The sequence below is a fragment of the Macaca mulatta genome, chromosome X (genome assembly GCF_049350105.2).
Source record: "Macaca mulatta isolate MMU2019108-1 chromosome X, T2T-MMU8v2.0, whole genome shotgun sequence".
Taxonomy (NCBI): domain Eukaryota; kingdom Metazoa; phylum Chordata; class Mammalia; order Primates; family Cercopithecidae; genus Macaca; species Macaca mulatta.
The window spans coordinates 157,599,816-157,618,861 of record NC_133426.1 but is presented as its reverse complement, the minus strand read 5'-3'; the positions used below and the strand labels follow the sequence as shown (position 1 = coordinate 157,618,861).

General features: G+C 41.8%; 1 protein-coding gene across 2 annotated transcripts; it reads right to left on the bottom strand.

Moving 5' to 3' along the window:
- Positions 1-4,500: 4,500 nt before the first annotated feature.
- On the bottom strand, positions 4,501-17,329 carry VMA21 (vacuolar ATPase assembly factor VMA21). Of its 2 annotated transcripts, XM_015128422.3 has the most exons (4): positions 17,075-17,329; positions 16,669-16,856; positions 9,784-9,893; positions 4,501-8,915 (listed from the first exon to the last, which is right to left on the bottom strand). In XM_015128422.3, exons 2-4 carry the CDS (start codon positions 16,776-16,778, stop codon positions 8,773-8,775), a joined length of 363 nt encoding a protein of 120 aa, XP_014983908.1. In that variant the 5' UTR covers positions 16,779-16,856; positions 17,075-17,329; the 3' UTR covers positions 4,501-8,772. The 2 variants fall into 2 exon arrangements, with proteins under 2 accessions (XP_014983908.1, XP_014983909.1); XM_015128423.3 differs by lacking the exons at positions 16,669-16,856; positions 17,075-17,329 and adding an exon at positions 16,362-16,520.
- Between the last annotated feature and the right edge of the window lie 1,717 nt (positions 17,330-19,046).

Below are 19,046 nucleotides of genomic sequence, written 5' to 3'. Positions count from 1 at the left end.
AGTTCTGGAGGTCATTCACCACTAGTAGTCCCCTACATGTCAGGCCTAGCTGCCTTAGAGGCTTAAGAGAACAGAGCACATATTAATATGAAACTAAATAGAAAGATTTCTAAAAAGGGACATAATATGGAATGGCATCCATTCATTCACCACATGCCTTAGACACCTATTCTGTGCCAGGCACTGGGCAGAGTGAGAGGAAAATGTATTGACATGGTGCCTAACTGCATGGAAATGCATGGACCTCTAGAATTCACCCGGGCAGAAATGGGAGTAGGGGTTGAGAACCATTTCATGAGGTTCCCTCTCAAACTCTTCAGCACACCATTGTGTCGTTGGTGTTTTGAGAAGCTGATGACCTAGCCAGAGAACTGTGATCCTGGGATTCCAGCTTTTAGAGGCTGCCCACAGCCCCTGGTTTGCAGCTCTCCTCCTCCATCAGCCAAGCCAGGAATAGCAGGTTGAATCCTTCTGACATCACATCACTCTGACTTCCTCCTCAACTTCCCTCTTCCACTTTTGAGGACCCGTATTAGTTCCTTGTGGCAGCCATAACAAATTGTCACACACTTTTTGATTTAACCCATTTATCCCTAGTGTTTCACTATTGGAACACTAAGCTTATAGGAGTTATTTATATCCTACTGCTCAAGGTCATCACCAAGGTCTGATTTTTCACACACAAAAAATCTGCAACTTCTGGCATAAATGGGTCAAAACAATAGAAATGTATTCTCTCATAGTTCTAGAGGCCAGAAATCCTAAATCAAGGCATCAAGAGAGCCACACTCCCCCGAGAGGCTCTGGGGGAGAATCCTTCCTTGCCTCTTCCAGCTTTTGGTGGTCCCAGGCTTCCTTGGCTTGTGGCTGCCTCACTCCCATCTCTGCCTCCATCTTCACATGGCTACCTCCTCTCATGGGTATGTCTCAAACTCCCTCTGCTGTCTCTTATAAGTATGCATGTGATAGCATTTAGGATTTTAAAAATTATCAAGAATTATCCCATCCAGATAATCCAGGATAAACACTCCCTCTCAACATCCTTCATCACTTTTCCCGTATAAGGTAATACTCATTCTTTTCCTACATAAGGTAATATCCACAGGTTCTAGGAAATAATAAGTGAATATATCTTTGGGGCACCATACTTTTAGCCAATCACAAGAGCCTGTGACAAATAACACTGGGCCCACCCCAAAAACTGATAATACTCTCCCTGTCTTAAAGTCAGCTGAGAGGCAGACTTAATTCCATCTACAACCTTAATTCTCCCCTGCCAGATCAAGTAACATATTTACAGGTTCTGAGGAATCAGATGAGCATATTTGATAGGTCATCATTCTGCCTAGCACACCATGTAACATAACTGTTATATACCAAATTGTGTCCCCTCTAAAAAATTTGTATGTTGAAGTCCTAACCACTAGTACCTGAGAATGTGACTATATATGGAGATAGGCTCTTTAAAGAGGTAACTAAGGTAAAACAAGGTCATTAGGATGGGCCCTAATCCAGTGTGACAGGGGTCCTTGAACAAAGTGATTAGGACACAAACGCCACACAAAGGGAAGATCAAGAGAAGACACAGGGAGAAGATGGTCATCTACAAGCCAAGGAGAGAGACCTCAGAGGGAACCAGCCCTGCCTACACCTTGATCTTGGACTTCCAGCCTCCAGAACTGGGAGACAATGCATTTCTGTTGTTGAAGTCCCCCAGTCCATGGTACTCTTTTACAGCAGTCACAGGAAACTCAGTACAGTCATCTAATCAAGGAAGCTGTAGGGAAGGGGACAGGGAATGGGAATCTTGGAGCATCTTAAAATTCTGTCTACCACAGGTGACAGTCCCCACCAGACTGTTCAAGCCATTTGGAAGAACTTGTTTAACTTTTCTTGCTTATTCCATTTTCCTGGGTTTCTATTCATTTCCCACTCAACTTTTTATCTTAATTCTAATTGGTCTGAAGTGAGTTCGGAGGGAGGGTGAGGAGGGTGAGTAAAGGATGGAAGAGGACTGTGTCTCTAGCTAGCTACAGCAGAAATGGTAGAGGAAAAAATGCATGGTGCCCTTGGCCTGTCCTACACACAATTCTTATGAAAGAAATGGTAGACATGTGAACAGACTTCATTTTTCACAGCCCCCAGTTTCATTTTCTATTGTGAATATTTTTAAAGCAACAAAATCTGGCTATCCAATGTATATTTTTCTTTAAAATGTATATTTTTATAATTTACACATAGCTGAGAAAATCATATTGTTTCTACTCTAATTCATTCTGTTTATGTGCATGTTCACAGGCCAGAGCTAAACATGATAACATGGCAAATAATTGCAGAATCGCAGCAACAGAGCAAGAGAAAGAGAACTGGTGGGTCTTCCTGGACCTGTGTCTGCAGGACACATCAAGAGCATTCTATGAAACCATGCTAAATGGGAAAGCCCTGCCCCCACATCCATGAAGAGCACATCCAGCTTCCCTGCTGCTTTGCTTATGTGCAAAAAACCACAGATGTGATGGTGAGGGATGGGGTTGGGTGTGGTTGAGAAAGGGGGGTGTGTTTTAGGGCTTCAGAGCAAAATGCAGAGTCCTGGGAACAGAGAGCTACAGATACAAATGGGAGGAAAAAAATCTGATATCCCTCCAACCATTTTGGTCTTCTTCCTGAGGCAGAGCAGGCAATTTGGCACAGGGGGCGTGTGTGGTTATCTTCCCACTTAGTAGGGGCTGGCCAAACTCTCATGCAACTCTGAGGTCCTAGGGATTCAGTGATGAATAAGACAAAGTGCCTACCTTCCTGCATTTACATCTTAGTGGAAGGAGGTGGCTAATAAAATAATTTCATGCAGTATTAAGTGTTGTGATAGCAATGGGGGTCTCACTGCTTTAGGTTGTCAGGGGAAACCTGAGGTGGCATGAGCATTGCGACCTGGAGGGTGAGGAAGAGCCAGCTGTGAGAATATCTGGGAAGAGGGTACCAGGCAGAGGGAACAGCTAATGGGACTGAGTATGGGAGGTTTGGTGAACACCAAGAAGTCCAGGAGGCTGGCGAGTGGTGAGCAAGTGGGGTGGGAATGAAATGAAGGGAAGTGGCCTGGCTTGTGGGCCACATAGGGAGTCTTAATCTTCCTGAGTGAGATGGGGAGCCACTGGGAGGATTTTGAGCAGAGGCATGGTATGCCTGATCTATTATTTTTAAAGGAAACTTCTAGTTGCTTGTGGCAGTGACCACAGGCACAAGAAAGGCAGCAGAAACCAATTTGAGGCTCCAGGCGAGAATAAAAGCTGGGCTCCAGGCGAGGGTGTGCCATTTGTAGTATCCCTTCCCTCAGGGCTGCTGGATCCTCTTTTGGAGGAAAAGCATCCCTGGGTTGCCAGGTTGCGAACAAATGTTCTATATTTACCAAACATACACGGAGAGGCACAATTCTAAATCTCCAGCAGTAGTTCTCAATCCAGCTTCATGTTGATCACTGCCTGTTCCAAAAAGCTTTTTTTTTTTTTTTTTTTTTTTTTTTTTGAGACAGAGTATTGCCAGGCTGGAGTGCAGTGGTGCGATCTCGGCTCACTGGAACCTCCACCTCCCGGGTTCAAGTGATTCTCCTGTCACAGCCACCTGAGTAGCTGGGACTACAGGCACACACCACTGTGCCCAGCTAATTTTTGTATTTTTAGTGGACTTAGGGTTTCACCACGTTGGCCAGGATGGTCTCGAACTCTTGACCTCATGATCCGCCGCCTCGGCCTCCCAAAGTGCTGGGATTACAGGCATGAGCCACTGCGCCCAGCCCCAAAGAGCTTTCTAGGCCCCCACCCCCACAGACTCCGATTCAGAAGGTCTGGGTTGGGTTTGGGCAATCAGTTATTTTTAATAAAACCTACAAAGTGATTCCAGCAAACTTTCAGAACCGCTGTCCTGTGGTTTCTGCAATGCCATTACCTGTTTCCTGAGTTCCCTGGACATCTCATAACCTATAAAATTTTTTGATACTGAGATATCTCAAATGTGGGAAGGAGATAATATTAATATTTATTAATAAGAATTAGCTGGAGTCCTCAGAAGCACAGGAAGGAGCTGGAGTGCAATCAACGGGTGATTAGAGGACAGAGGACACAGGACATTAGTCATGAGGGGATGGCATGTGGGCGTTGTCAGGAATTATCTACTCCCACATTTAATTAGCCATAAGTATTTCTCAACTCTCCTTTAGGGGCATTTGAAGCCCACCCCAGATGAAGTATAACCAGCCCTTTACAGCTCAACAACTCCCCCTGCCCACACTCCCAATCAGTTTGAGCATTTCTGGTTGACATTTACTGCATAAAAACTTATCCTTGACAGCTCTCTATATAATCTACATAGCACAAACAGAGGCCAACGAAAAAATTTTTAAAGTGAGCTCTGTACATATTTTACATGTTATAAAATGAGAAGCAAGCAAACAAATTTTTAAAAACAGAGCGGTTAATAAAACATTAATTGAATCAGGACACATCAAAGTAGCACTATAGACACTTTTTTTTTAATGACAACAGATGGTAAATTTGTACAAATTACAGGCTACAATATAGTGAATACAAAATCCATCCAGATAATGGTTAGAAAAGCATCACTTAACAGAAGTAAATTGGATTCAAGTAGCTAAAGAACTCAAGCCCCCCATTTTGATGATTATACACGGCTTGAAATGCAGCACATCTAAATCCTCCCCCTAGTCAGGGCACTATTCAATACTACAGCATATTCAATGACTCTAGTGATTTAAAGATTCTAACACTTTTAGCATCGACGTCAAGAGACATCTCGTAACAGGTTCACTATGCAAAACTCAAATGAGAATGTGTGAACGTTCTTTGCAAACTGTAAGGTGCTGTGCAGATGTTGTTAGCTATTGCTATTATTACTGTTCAGTGAGATTACACTGAACGTGGGAAAAAGGAAGACTACTCTGTATAACTGACAAATATGACTTATAGAACATCTTAAAAGGAATGCAGATATTACTTTCAAATACACATAGCAACAACACAGGCAAGTAAAGTGTGGCCAGGAGTGATGTCGAGGAATTCCTATTTTAAGGAATATATAAAGGATTAAGCTATTCATAGATTATGTGTAATACTTATCATTAGATTCCCAAAGTCCCTGAAAATAATTTATTTTTAAGGTGACCCTTTCCCCCTGAAAAGGGAAAAAGAAATCTTGTCAGGTTACTAATGTGCTGCTTTACCAGCTCTTGTAAAAATTATCTTAAACACAGGAGTAGAGTCTGAATTAATAGTTACACTAATCTGGTGGGTGACACAGAGTGCTTGACAGCAGAGAAACCTGCCACTGATCTCAGACAAGTGACAAATTCTGTGTCAGAGTTGAACCATAAGTTTACAACTTCACTTGGGCATAAACAATAAAAATGAACTTGTCTAGAGATAAGAAATACACACTAGGTACATCTGAAATGCGATTTAAATCCTTTTTATGTACTTTTGGGTTTCATCTTTCTTCGGATATACCCTATTTAACTGATTTTAGTGGTCTCCTTGGGTATTCTAACTGTATACATACAATTGACATGAAAATGGAAAACAAACGCCAAACAAGTCAATTGGTTGTTTCTTTTGGCAAAGCTGATGACATTTTCATGATGAAAATGTTCTAATTATTAGGCCAGGCACGGTGGCTCATACCTGTAATCCCAGCACTTTGCGAGGCAGAGGCAGGTGGATCACCTGAGGTCAGGAGTTCGAGACTAGCTTGCTAACATGGCGAAACCCCATCTCTATTAAAAATACAAAAATTAGCTGGGTGTGGTGGCACGCACCTGTCATCCGAGGTACTCAGGAGACTGAGGCAGGAGAATTGCTTGAACCCAGGAGGTGGAGGTTGCAGTGAGCTGAGATTGCACACTTGCACTTCAGCCTGGGCATGAAAAGCAAAACTCCGTCTCAAAAAAAAAAAAAAAAGAGAGAGAGAAAAGAAAATGTTCTAATTATTACAATGTATTTCTGTTAGATTTCCATGAAACATGGGGTTTAATGGCAGGTTTCAATTTTTTTTCACTAACAACCCCAAACCAAATTCTACTGTTATATGTACAATGGTACCCATTTGAAGAACTAATGACATCAGATGCATTCTACAGCAGACTTTTCACTTCTCAACACAACTGAGAAAAAGGACTACATTCTCCAGGGCAAAACAGGAGGTGAGAAAGGTAATGTGTTACCGTAAATCGGGTTAAATCAGTAGTTTGGACTGGCATTTCAAGTTATATAATTGAGGTTATTCTTACAATCAGTTTTCAAACAATAGGGAACATATTTCTACCTTAAAACATGTATAAGGGCTCAACTGTAGCTTTCCTTTCTATATATCTTGAAGTATATACATTGTGTAAAAGGAAACTAGTGAGACCTTTTGAAAAGTAAATCTATTTGTCAAATACCATATGTTATTTAACATAGTCAAAAACAGCAGCGAACTAGTGAGTTAACAGTTAAAACTCTAGGAATAAACTAACTGCTTTGAAAACAAGCCTGTTTTATTATAATCCTAAATATCAACCCTAGCATTCGATTTTAACCTTCAAACATTTGGCGCTTTTTCCAAGAGGAAATTACAACTGCCTCTGCATGTGCCCCTGGTTTAAATACTTGCAGAAAAATACCCATATATAATTACCTATTCAGCAAATGCCTGAAACCAAACATAATAATCCAACACTGGACAGTAACATTTTACAAACAGCGTAAGATCCCAAAAGCACAAGAAAAACCTTGGCATTATATAAAAAGAAATTAGGTGGACCATTCTAAATACAACAATACATTTTAATTAGGGACCATCTAGAAATCTACCACACACTACCCTAGACTCAAATGTCATTATACTAAAATTGTAGTCTTTAAGCAAGAATTAAACAGTTCCATAATAATCATAGCAATCTTCCACTTTTCTCAACAGTTAAACATGAATGCCTATTTGACTTTTATGACTAATCATCCCTCTATTCCTTTAGTCCAGTTTCACAACACAAAAAATAATAAATGTGAACAACAAATTGGTAATGGTTTCACATGCTTAAGCAAGAATCCTAAGTATTAGGATTATCAGTAACAGAAAATTTGAATTTTAAGAGAATAAAGATAGAATGTACTTATTTAGAAAATGGCCAATAAGGCCAAGCGCAGTGGCTGACGCCTGTAATCCCAGTACTTTGGGAGGTCGAGGCGAGTAGATCACCGGAGGTCATGAGTTCAAGATCAGCCTGGCCAACATGGTGAAACCCCGTCTCTACTAATAGAAAAAAAATTAGCCAGGCGTGGTGGCGGGCACCTGTAGTCCCAGCTATTTGGGAGGCTGAGGTGGAGAATCACTTGAACCCAGGAGGCGGAGGTTGCAGTGAGCCGAGATCGCGCCACTGCACTCCAGCCTGGGTGACAGAGCAAAACTGTCTCAAAAAAAAAGAAAAAGAAAATGGCCAATAATCACTCATCTGAAAAAATGCAAACAGCTGTCAGGAAAAGCTGGCAGAATTTGAACTTGTAAGCTGAACTTTTAGTGTGTATCAAACTAGCATTAAGAAATGGCTTTCAAAAATGCATATGGGATATAAACCAAAATAGAGGTTATTTTCAGATGGCAACATCATGGGGAATTTTGATTTTTTTTCCTGTTTGAATATGTATTTTTCCAGTTTTCTACAAAGAACATATATTATGATTTTATAATTAAAAAACAAACATTTGGGGGAGTGTTTTTAGATTACACAATTAGTACCAAATAACTAGAAAGAACACAGACTAAAGATACGAAAATAAAATCAAGGTTTTTTTCCATCAGATAAGCCCAAGGAGAATACTTTTTGGGTGGAAAAAAAGATGCTTTCAAGATTGTTTCCACTCCTAACATATGCAAAAATGAACACATTTAAATGCAAATTCCTATCATATACACTACAATTTTTAAAAATAGTAGAAAAAACAATTTTAAATGGAGCCTCCTCGAACCTTTTAATTGAAGCCTAGCTTCAATGTTGAATGAGGAAGCAAAGTATCTCATTAAAAAGTTGGTCTGCAAAGCACAAAGCTGGCCTGCAAGGGGACTTGAAGGAAGCAGGCTGAGTGTTTGAGTAGTGAGATCTTTGCTTTGCTCTTTTGATCCTTCAGTAAGCTAAAGTCCTTTTACCTGAATGAATGTAATTTAGCCTAGTTTTCCCATAAAATAATGTAATGGAAAATTCCTATTGACTAGGGATTACACTTCATGTGAAATTCCTTAGTGACATTCAGATTAATTCCAGTGTCCACAATTTAAGCAACTTTCCATAGGAAATTAAAATCCCAAATCCAAGGACCTGGTATTTTCATGCTAAGGAAAGCATTCCAACGTAAAGTGGAGTTTAATTTGCTTCACTGTGTGCCTCTTAATATATCCAAAGGAGTAAAAGTCAAAAGCAACCGTAAGTCAGAATACTATAAAACACGTTTTGTTGAAAGAAGATAAAATTCCTTCCAGAATATTGTGTAATTAACATATTTATTTGTAACTAATTTAACTTTTCCAAATTCTCATTTGCAAATCAGATTCATACAGTTAAAACTGAATATACAAACCAACACATTAGAAGGATCAAAATTTACACTACTCAAACGTGACTCCTTAAGCCTGACTTTAACATGTTCTTTCAACTTTATTCAAATCAGATGTCCCCGCTCCAGCATTTATCATTTTAAAAAATGAATTTAATGCTATCAAAAGGTGATGTTCACTTTAATCCTGTTTGCCTTCACGCCACTGTCGTGAGCCTTCGTTCCAGGCCACATACACAAAGAGGGCCAGGACCACATGGACGGCGACCACTGCAACAATAGCAGCGTAAAAATAGCTGTCCCTATTGGACATCCCAAGGGCGCCTATCAAGAGAAAAAAAAACAGTTTCCATTTTATTGCAAAATTTACCAAAGTACAAAAAAAAACCCAAATCATCCTAATTTTTATGATATATTTATTTAACTAGTCAGGCAATTAAAAAGTAATACTTTGGGTGGTAATGAATAAAGTATTCACTAAAAGATATGAGTACCTTCTATATTTTAAGAACATTATTTTAAACAAAACCATAATTATAAAGACTTCAGGCCGGGCATGGTGGCTCACACCTGTAATCCCAGCACTCTGGGAGGCCGAGGTGGGTGGATCACCTGAGGTCAGGACTTTGAGACCAGCCTGGCCAACATGGTGAAACCCCGTCTCTACTAAAAATATCAAAAATTAGTCGGGTGTAGTGGCAAGTGCTTGTAATCCCAGGTACTCAGGAGGCTGAGACAGGAGAATCGCTTGAACATGGGAGGTGGAAGTTGCGGTGAGCCGAGATTGCACCATTGCACTCCAGCCTATGCAACAAGAGTGAAACTCTGTCTCGAAAAAAAAAAAAAAAAAAAGACTTCAACATCAAAAAGGGGACTTCATTCTCTCTTCCTTCCATTATCTGACACTAGAAGTCCATTCCCCCAAATTCTTCCTCCCATGTCAGCCAATTCCTATTCTTTAAAGGGCACTAAGAGAAAGGATTTGCAAGCTATTTCACAGAAAACCATAAGAAAACTGTCAAGCTGAAATAACAAGTTATTTCATAAAGACTCATTATGAGCAATATGATTTTTTGAAAGGCTAAACAAGAAAAAAAAATAAGAATGCCCAGTTTACAGATATAAAGAGGTCATAAAAGCACAGATTCTTAAATCAGGGGAAAACGTCTTGTTTTAATGGGTCTAAGATTACCTTCAAATATATAAGATTTAGTTGTGAAATATAACCCAATAGGAACAGTGATCATTAAAGCTGTGAAGAACAGGAGCGTCTTCAGTGTAGATGCTAATGAGCTTTCATTTCTGAAATAAAGTAAACAAAGAGAAAATCAGAATCTGCACAGCCATATCCAAACACTCTTATGTCCCTAAAACTATAAACATCCACAAATGAGATGCTATATAGGAGGAAGATCACAGGCAGAGACTCGTAATCCGAAGATTCTAGAGAACTAAGTGTGGGTAGTGGGAATTTCTTGAGCTGGAACATGAAGATTATACACCACCTTCAGGGACTGTCATTCATATCCAGTGTGAGAAAAAGCATCAGGGCGCCTCAGATCAACTGCCAACAAGCTGGGTGAACAAACTAAGTGAAGAAACTCAGTGCCCCTGCCTCTGGAACTGGAGCTTCTACCCAGGGAAGCCACAGTGGACAGTGGCACCAGTGCCCGACCCATGCGGCAAGCGTGTCCACCACCACCAGACACCAGACCTGGGAATGCAGTAAGCACCATGGGTGGATCAGCACGCCCTCTCTTGCTGGAATCGGAGCTTCCGTCAGGGGAAGCCACCAGCTTGCTGTCCTCCAGCATGAAACAGTAGACCAGGGAACTAAGGAGGCAGACACACCTGTGTGCCCTCCCGCACTGGAATCAGGGCTTTTGCCCAGGGAAGCCACTGTCACACTGGTCCCTGAGCCCATGCAGCAACCCTGACCACCAGCACCAGACACCAGACCAGGGAACTCGGCAGGCACCATGGGTGGATCAGTGGACCAGCAAACTAACCAGGTGGAGCTGACGCACCAGCATGCCCTGCCCCACTGGAATTGGAGCTTTGGCCCAGGGAAGCCACTGCCACACCAGTCCCTGAGTCCATGCAGCAACCCTGACCACCAGCACCAGACACCAGACCACAGAAGGAGGTAGGCAGAGCGAATGGAACAGTGCGCCCTCCCCAGCTGGAATAGGAACTTCTGTTATGGGTGAAAAATCGAGCTAGAGGGAATACTTGCAAACATGTTTTAAGAGACTCGAATCACCTTGATACCTAAGCCAGACAGACACAGCAAGAAAACTACAGGACATCATCATTGATGAACACTGGTGCAAAATTCCTCAGTAACATATTTTCAAACCAAATTCAACAATAATCAGGCCAGGTGTCGTGGCTCACACCTGTAATCCCAGCACTTTGGGAGGCCAAGGCAGGCGGATCACTTGAGGCCAGGAGTTCGAGATCAGCCTGGCCAACACGGCAAAACCCAGTCTCTACTAAATATACAAAAATTAGCTGGGCGTGGTGGCATGTGCCTATAGTCCCAGCTACTTGGGAGGCCGAGGCACGAGAATCCCTTGAACCTGGGAGGCAGAGGTTGCAATGAGCCAAAACCACACTCCAGTCTGGGCAACAGAGCAAGACTCTGTAACAAACAAACAAACACAACCAATACAACATCCTGGCTAACATGGTGAAACCCCATCTGTACTAAAAATACAAAAAATTAGCTGGGTGTGGTGGCGGGCGCCTGTAGTCCCAGCTACTCGGGAGGCTGAGGCAGAAGAATGGCATGAACCCGGGAGGCAGAGCTTGCAGTAAGCCGAGATCACACCACTGCACACCAGCCTGGGCAATACAGCGAGACTCCGTCTCAAAAAATAAATAAATAAATAAATAATAAAAAATAAAAATAAAACCAATACATCAAAAAGATTATATATTATGACCAAGTAGGATCATCTCAGTTGATGCAGAAAGAGCACTTGACAAACTTCCGCATCCTTTTTACTGAGCTGAAAAAGAAATCAAGAAAACAATCTCATTTATAATAGCATTAAAAAAAATACTTAGGGGCCAGGCTCAGTGGCTCACGCCTGTAATCCCAGCACTCTGGGAAGGCTGAGGCTTGAGGCCAGGAATTTGACACAAGCCTAGGTAACACAGCAAAAACCTACCTCTACAAAAAAAATTTTTGATAATTCGCTGGGCGTGGTGGCACGTGCCTGTAATCTCAGCTACTCAAGAGGCTGAAGTGGGAGGACTGTTTGAGCCCCAGAGTTCAAGGCTGCAGTGAGCAGTGATTGGGGCACTTTACTCCGGCCTGGGTGACAGAGCAAGACTCTATTTAAAAAAAAAAAAAAAAGAAACAAACAAACAAACTTAGGAATAAATTTAACCAAGGAGATGAGCGACTTGTACACTGAAAAGTATAAAACACTGATGAAAGAAATTGAAGATGACACAAATAAATGTAAAGATATCCTGTGTTCATGGATTGGAAGAATTAACACTGCTGAAATGTCCACAGTACCCAAAGCAACATACAGATATAACATAATCTCTATCAAAATTCCAGTAGCATTCTTCATTAAAATAGAAAAACAATCCTAAAATTCATCATACAGAACCACAAAAAGCCCCAAATAGCCAAAGCAACACTGAAAAAGTTGTAAGCGTCACACTTTCTGATTTAAAATATTACAGTTATACTAATCAAGACAATATGGTATTGGCATAAAAACAGAAACATATAACAATGAAACAGAATAGAGCCCAGAAATAAATCCAAACATATATGGCCAACTAATCTTCGACAGCGGTGTTAAGAGGAACACAATGGGGAAAGGATAGTCTCTTCAATAAATGGTACTGGGAAAACAGGATTTCTATATGCAAAGAACAAAACTGGACTCTTAAACCATAAACAAAAATCAACTCAAAATGGATAAAATAACTAAAACACAAAGATATAAAGTTTTAAGACATAAAAGAACACAGAGGGAAAGGTTCCTTAACATTGGCCTCGGAAATGATTTTTTGGATATCACACCAAAAGCTCAGGCTACAAAAGAAAAAATAAATAAAGGGGCTTGCATCAAACTAAAAAGCTTCTGTACCACAAAGGAAACAATCAACAAAATGAAAAGGCAGCTTACAGACTAGGAAAACATATTTGCAAACCACCTATCTGAAAAGGGGTTAATATCCCAAAATTTATAAAGAACTCTTACAACTCAGCAGAAAAACCACCTGATTAAAATATAGACAACAGCTGGACAGACATTTCTCCAAATACATAAAAATGGCCAAGAGATAAACAAAAATGTGCTCAACATCACTAAATCATCAGGGAAATGCAAATCAACACCACTATGAGATATAACCTCATACTTCTAAGGACAGCTATTATCAAAAAAGCAAGTGATAACAAATGTTTGTAAAAGTGTGGAGAAAAAGAAACCCTAGTACATTATGATGGAAATGCAGATTGGTATAATCATTATGGAAAACAGTTCCTAAAGAAATTAAAAATAGAACTACCACACAGCCCCGTAATCTATCTTCTGGAATATAACCAAAGGAGATGAAATCACTACCTCATAAAAATATCTGCACTTCCATGTTCACTGCAGCATTATTCACAATAGCCAAGATTTGAAAACAACCTAAGTGTATGTAGACAGACAAAATAAAGAAACAGTAATGTATATATACAAGGGAATATTTTATTCAGCCTTAAAAAAGGACATCTACCATTTGCCACAACATGGATGGACCTGGAAGACATTATTTTAAGTAAAATAAGCCAAACACAGAAAGACAAATACTACATGAGCTCACTTACATGTGGAATCTTTAAAAAAAAAAAAAAAAAAAAAAGTCAACTACACAGGGACAGAGAATAAAACAGTAGTTACTATGGGGGTGGGGGTGGGAGGCTGGAGGGGAGGAAATAGGGAGATGTACATCAAAGGACACAAAGCAGTAGATATATGGATTAACAAGCCTAGATATCTAATGTACAAGAGGACTATAGGCAATAAAGTTGCATGGTATTAGGGACTTTCGTAAATAAGATTTTAGCTGCCTCTGGTCACACACACACAAAAGTATGTGAGATGACAGATATACTAATCTGCTTCACCACAGTAATCATTTTACTATATGTATGCCATAACATCATGTTGTGAACCTCAAATACACACAATGAAATTTAAAAATAACCTGAACAAAAGACCCACAAAAACATTGAAATATATATTAAATATAACCTCATGCCTATTTCTTGATCACATGCTCTGCACATGTGTGAGAAATTAAATGTTTATTGCTGTTAAAAAAAAAGTTCTAATATTTTATTTTGGTACTTAAATGGATCATCTTTTAACAGGCCTCATTTTGATTACTGAGCTATACAACTCTCATTTGATATACATAAGCTCCCTTAAACTGTTTCCTACTAGTAAATATTTAGGGGAATTTATTGTGTAATCCTCATGAAGAATATGAGTGTCTGCAGTGCAGAATCTACAAAAAATACAAAGAGTCACTAATTGGCCAATTATTTTGTGGACCCTAAAAAAAGCACTTGACTTTGGTGTTTCTATGGTGAGTAAAGAAGTATGTTTTAGGAATCCAACTTTCAGATTATCTAACTTGTTAAAGGAAAAGAAAGGAAGTGTTAACTGATTGTTTTGTTCTTTACATGACCTCTCTTGAGTATCTATTATCTGGCCTGGCTTTTACAAAGTTATTGAAAAGATGATGTAACACCATAAAAATGTTTTAAAATAAACAAAATCACTTATAATCCCACCACCCAAATATAACCTTTCTACATGTTAATTTCTAGCCCCCACACAATCTATACACAGCATACCTTAATAATTTATAGCTAATTCCTTCTCACTTCTCTCTTTACCTCAAACTTCAAAAATGTGACTACTTTTCTGTGTTGTGACCTCACTAATATGGGACTAAGCATTAAGCCAAAATGTACATACAAACTTTTGAAAACTAGCAAACTTCCTCTACTGTTTATAGGACATTTTCTCCTTGGCTTCCAGCCACAAGAGCTGTTGGTTTTGCTGACACAAGCCACCTTGGGTAAAATCAGTGGCTTATTCCAAGACAAAGCAACTAATGCTATTCAACTGCTTTATCCTATGTATCTTTGGGTGTTACTGAGCAGAGATTTGTTGGAAATGAGGAATGAGAAAGGCTGGAATTAAAGTTGTCCCCACACAAAGGAAAAAGTTCAGGATGAACCTTACTCTGCCTCCATTTATAACACCACCTAGTTTTCCCACTTCATACAAACTTCTGCAGCTAACATTGAGCAGACAGAGCCTACCACATTCCCTTCTGTCAGGAATTTTCTTCCACAGCCAAAATTTCACTGCAAATTCCATTAGGAAACCAGAATCAGTCTAGAAGGACTATGCTCTAAGTGTATCTAATAAAAATATGTTGGTATTCTCATAAAAAAATAATTTTTAAAAATCCCACACTGAGGCTGGATAAAGAAAATGTGGTACATATACACCATGGAACACTATGCAGCCATAAAAAAGAAGGAGATCATGTCCTTTGCAGCAACATGACTGGAGCTGGAGGCCATTATCCTAAGCAAATTAAGAAAGGAAAAGAAAACCAAATACTGCATGTTCTCATAAATGGGAACTAAACAACAAGAACAGATGGACACTAGGAGAGGAACAACAGACACTGGGGCCTACTTGAGAGTGCAGGCTGGGAGGAGAGAGAGGATCAGAAAAAATGCCTATCGCGTACTACGCTTATTACCTGGGTGACAAAATTACCTGTACACCAAGCCCCCGTGACATGCAGTTTCCCTATATAAACCTGCGCATGTACTCATGAACCTAAAATAAAAGTTAAAAAAAAAAAAAAAAAACCCACAATGACCCTGTCGGAAAGAGAAAGCATCACAGCGCTCCAAAGATCGTGGGCTTTGGAGTCAGTGAGCTTCAGCTTGCTCAAACGTTAGCTTCAATTACTAACTTTGTCGCCTAATTCTGTAATCACTCATCCTCAGTTTCAAGTCACTTACCCTCAACTGCATCCTCTTCAAAATTGGGAAATCAAGCAGTCAGATAAATTAAGAATTCAGACAATGTATCTAAAGCACGTGAAATGAGCCTGGTATACAGTAGGTCTTAACGAATGGTAGCTAACTCTCTCACCACTACCTTGCCTACTGAGGTGGGCCAGAACCACCTGCTCTCTCATACATTCCTTCAACTCAGCCACCAGCCTCTATCTTACTGATTCCCCAAGTGAAGCAGTCCCACACCAGGGGGACTACTGTATACCTTACATACTGTATACCCCTCTACTCCTTCATTCATACGGCAAACATTTATTAAGCCCCGACTACGCAGGCCCCCTAGGTAAGACGGAGATGAAGGAGACCGCGTTCCTGTCTCAGAAGGCTGACCCTGCAGTAATGAAAGACACTGCAATATAGACGATAGCGAGAGGAAGTGCTAGGATAGAAGCATGAGCTGAAGGCCTACTGACCTATTCCCCATGACCCCGGATCCCTTGTTCCAGAGCGAAAGGTCGGGGCCGGGCGTTTAGACATCTCAGGCCCCACCTGCTTTCCCCGCCCTGCGACCAGGTCCCCGGAGTCCAGGTCCCCGGAGTCCAGACCTCACGCCCACCCATTCAGCTAGAGCCTTCCCTCAGGCCCTGCTCCAGGCTGCAGCCAGTCCGCCTCGCGGTCCAGGCCCCGCTCAGGGCTACCTGAACTCAGGAGGCTGCAGTGCGTTCAGCGCCGCTTTATCTGGGCGCTCCATGGTGTAGCTGTGCCGGCACAGGCGCTCGGCGGCGGAACTGGGCTCGGCGGCCGCGCTCAGTAAGCCCCGCAGGTGAACAGTCGAGGCGGTTCGCACCGGAAGTAGTGGTTCGCGCCGGAAGTGCCGGTTCGCGCCGGAAGTGCCGGTTCGCGCCGGGCGGCGGGCCACAGTACGCAGGCGCGGCGCGGCGACGCAGAGCTGTGGCAGGCGCGGGCGCGAGCGCCGGATACTGGGCGGGCGCTCACATGACTTACCGGCGGTGGCTCCGCGGCGTGCGCCCTGCCAGGAGGGGCCTGTGCTCGAGGAGCAGGCCTGGCGAGTAGCCCAGCCACTCCACGTTGAGCCGGGACTTGCCGCGCAGCATGGTCCTCCTGGGCGGGCGGCGCCGCCGCCCCCTGAGCTCGGGCGAACACTTGTCCTCGTCTGCGTCCCGGTCGCCGAGCTGGGGGCGGCAAGGAGACCCAAGCAGATGAGCCGCGAGGAGGGACTACCAGCCAGAGAGCTGTGGTCCTAGGCAACTGAGCGTATTCCGCCGACGACAACACAAAAAAGCAATGCGCATTATTTCGCCACTACTTGAGCAAATAAGTGCCTCATTAATTACTGCCCACAGTGGTAGGAAGTCCAGCCCTTGGCAGCTGGGAGGAGTTAAACACTCACCCGAGTCCTTAAAACTAGAGAATGTCAGAGTTCAAAGAGTTCTTGCTGAGAGTGACTGTTCCAGACTTGATGCCAGTGACCCCCAACTTCCACTTAAAAGTTAAAAACATATTTTGCAGCTGCTCAGAAAGCCGCCAATGAGACAACAGGGACTCAAATAGTAAGAACAGATGGGACTCCCGGGCCTGCGCAACCCGAGAGAGGTGAAAACGAAAGGGTGGGTAAGCCTGGAGTCAGGCTTGACAAAATTAGGTTGCCACTGGCTGCTAATAAGAGGACAGCCCTTACATGGTCAGCGCCTGGAAAGGGCCGCTGACCACACAGCTATTTTCTGCACCACATGCATACAAAGACCACATCTGAAATCATGACTAAACCAGCAGCTTAGAGTGGTGGAAAGGGCAATGGACTGGGCAGCAGGAAGTCCGGGTTTTAGTTCAAACTGAATAATCCCCCTTTAGGGCTGAGTGGGCTGGCTCACGCCTGTAATCCCAACGCTTTGGGAAGCTGAGGCAGGAGGATTGCGTGAGGCCGGTAGTTCCAGAGCAGCTTGGGCAGCATAGCAAGACTCCCGTCTCCAAAAAAAAAAACTGTAAAATATTTAATAAAAATAATAGTAATCTCTCTCTGGGCCTCATCTAGACCTTTAGGTGAATAAGAACCACCTAATGTAAGAACTTGGGGTACAAATAGAATCTAGCTCTAGGGTAGGCAAACTGAGCCAGCAGACCCAATACATGGAGCCTACCACCTGTTTTTCTACAGCCCTGAGGTAAGAATGGTTTTTCCATTTTTAAATTGTTGAAAAAGTCAAAAGAATAACATGACACGTGAAATTTATATGAAATTCAAATTTCAGCATCTATTGATAAAATTTTATTGGAGCTCAGCCATTCTCATTTGTTTGTATTGCCTACAACAGCAATGTTGAGTAGTTGTGACAGAGATGGTATGATCTGCAATGCCCAAAGTGATCTGCAATACCCAAAATTCTCACCATCTGATCCTTTTATAGAAGAGTTTGCTGACCCCTGCTCTAGCTAATCAGCCTGCAGTGAGGTCCTAGGGACCCATAAATGTAGTAATCGTCGTTCTGAAGGCAGTTTTTAATATTTTTAAAAACCTAATGAATCTATTTACTTTCTATAAGGCATCCAAAGCTACTTAAAATATCACCGTTCTTTGATTTTTGGCACTTACTATATCATGATGAGGTTATCCTAGTTATCCCATAAGAAAAGACTGTTCACAAATTACTATGAAAATAAGCCACAGTATACTTAGTAGAATAAATCTTTTAAAACATAGAATGAACATAAGTAGGGGAGCGGAATTGTGACTTATTATTCCCCAATACCTAGAGTAGGGCCTGGTATATAGTAGGAACTAATAAATATTTGTTAAATAAATAAATTGGGTCCACAAAAGGAAAAAGAGCAAAATAGTTCTTGATGGTGAAAAAATTTGGAACCAGCTTGGCATGGTGGTACATGCCTGTAATCCCAGCTACTCAGGAGGCTGAGGCAGAAAATCGCTTGAACTCAGGAGGCGGAGGTTGCAGTGAGCCAAGATCGTGCCACTGCACTGCACTCCAGCCTAGGTGACAGAGTACGACTCTGTCTGCCCCCACAAAAAAAATTGGGAACCACCGTTGTTGTAGTTTGCCAAGGCTGCCATAACAAATGCTACAAACTAAGTGGCTTCAACAACAGAAGTGAATCATCTCCCAGTTCAGGAGGTTAGAAGTCTGAGATGGGGATGTTGGCGAGGCTAGTTCCTTCTGAAGGTTGTGAAGGAAGGACTGTTCCAGGTCCCTCTTCTGTTTTCTGGTGGTTTGCTGACAATCTTTGGTATTTCTTGGCTTGTAGAAGCATCACCCTGATCTCTGCATTTTTCTTCAAACGGCCCTCTCCCTGCATCTGTGTTTCTGTCCAAATTTTCCCTTTTTATAAGGATACCAGTCATAAAGCAT

Coding starts and splice junctions, on each gene's coding strand:
- VMA21 (XM_015128422.3), bottom strand. CDS start 16,778: ATGCTGCGCGGCAAGTCCCGGCTCAACGTGGAGTGGCTGGGCTACTCG. Junction 9,894..16,668: donor ACGCCGCGGAGCCACCGCCG/GTAAGTCATGTG, acceptor ACTTTATTTCAG/AAATGAAAGCTCATTAGCAT. Junction 8,916..9,783: donor TAAATCTTATATATTTGAAG/GTAATCTTAGAC, acceptor TTCTCTTGATAG/GCGCCCTTGGGATGTCCAAT.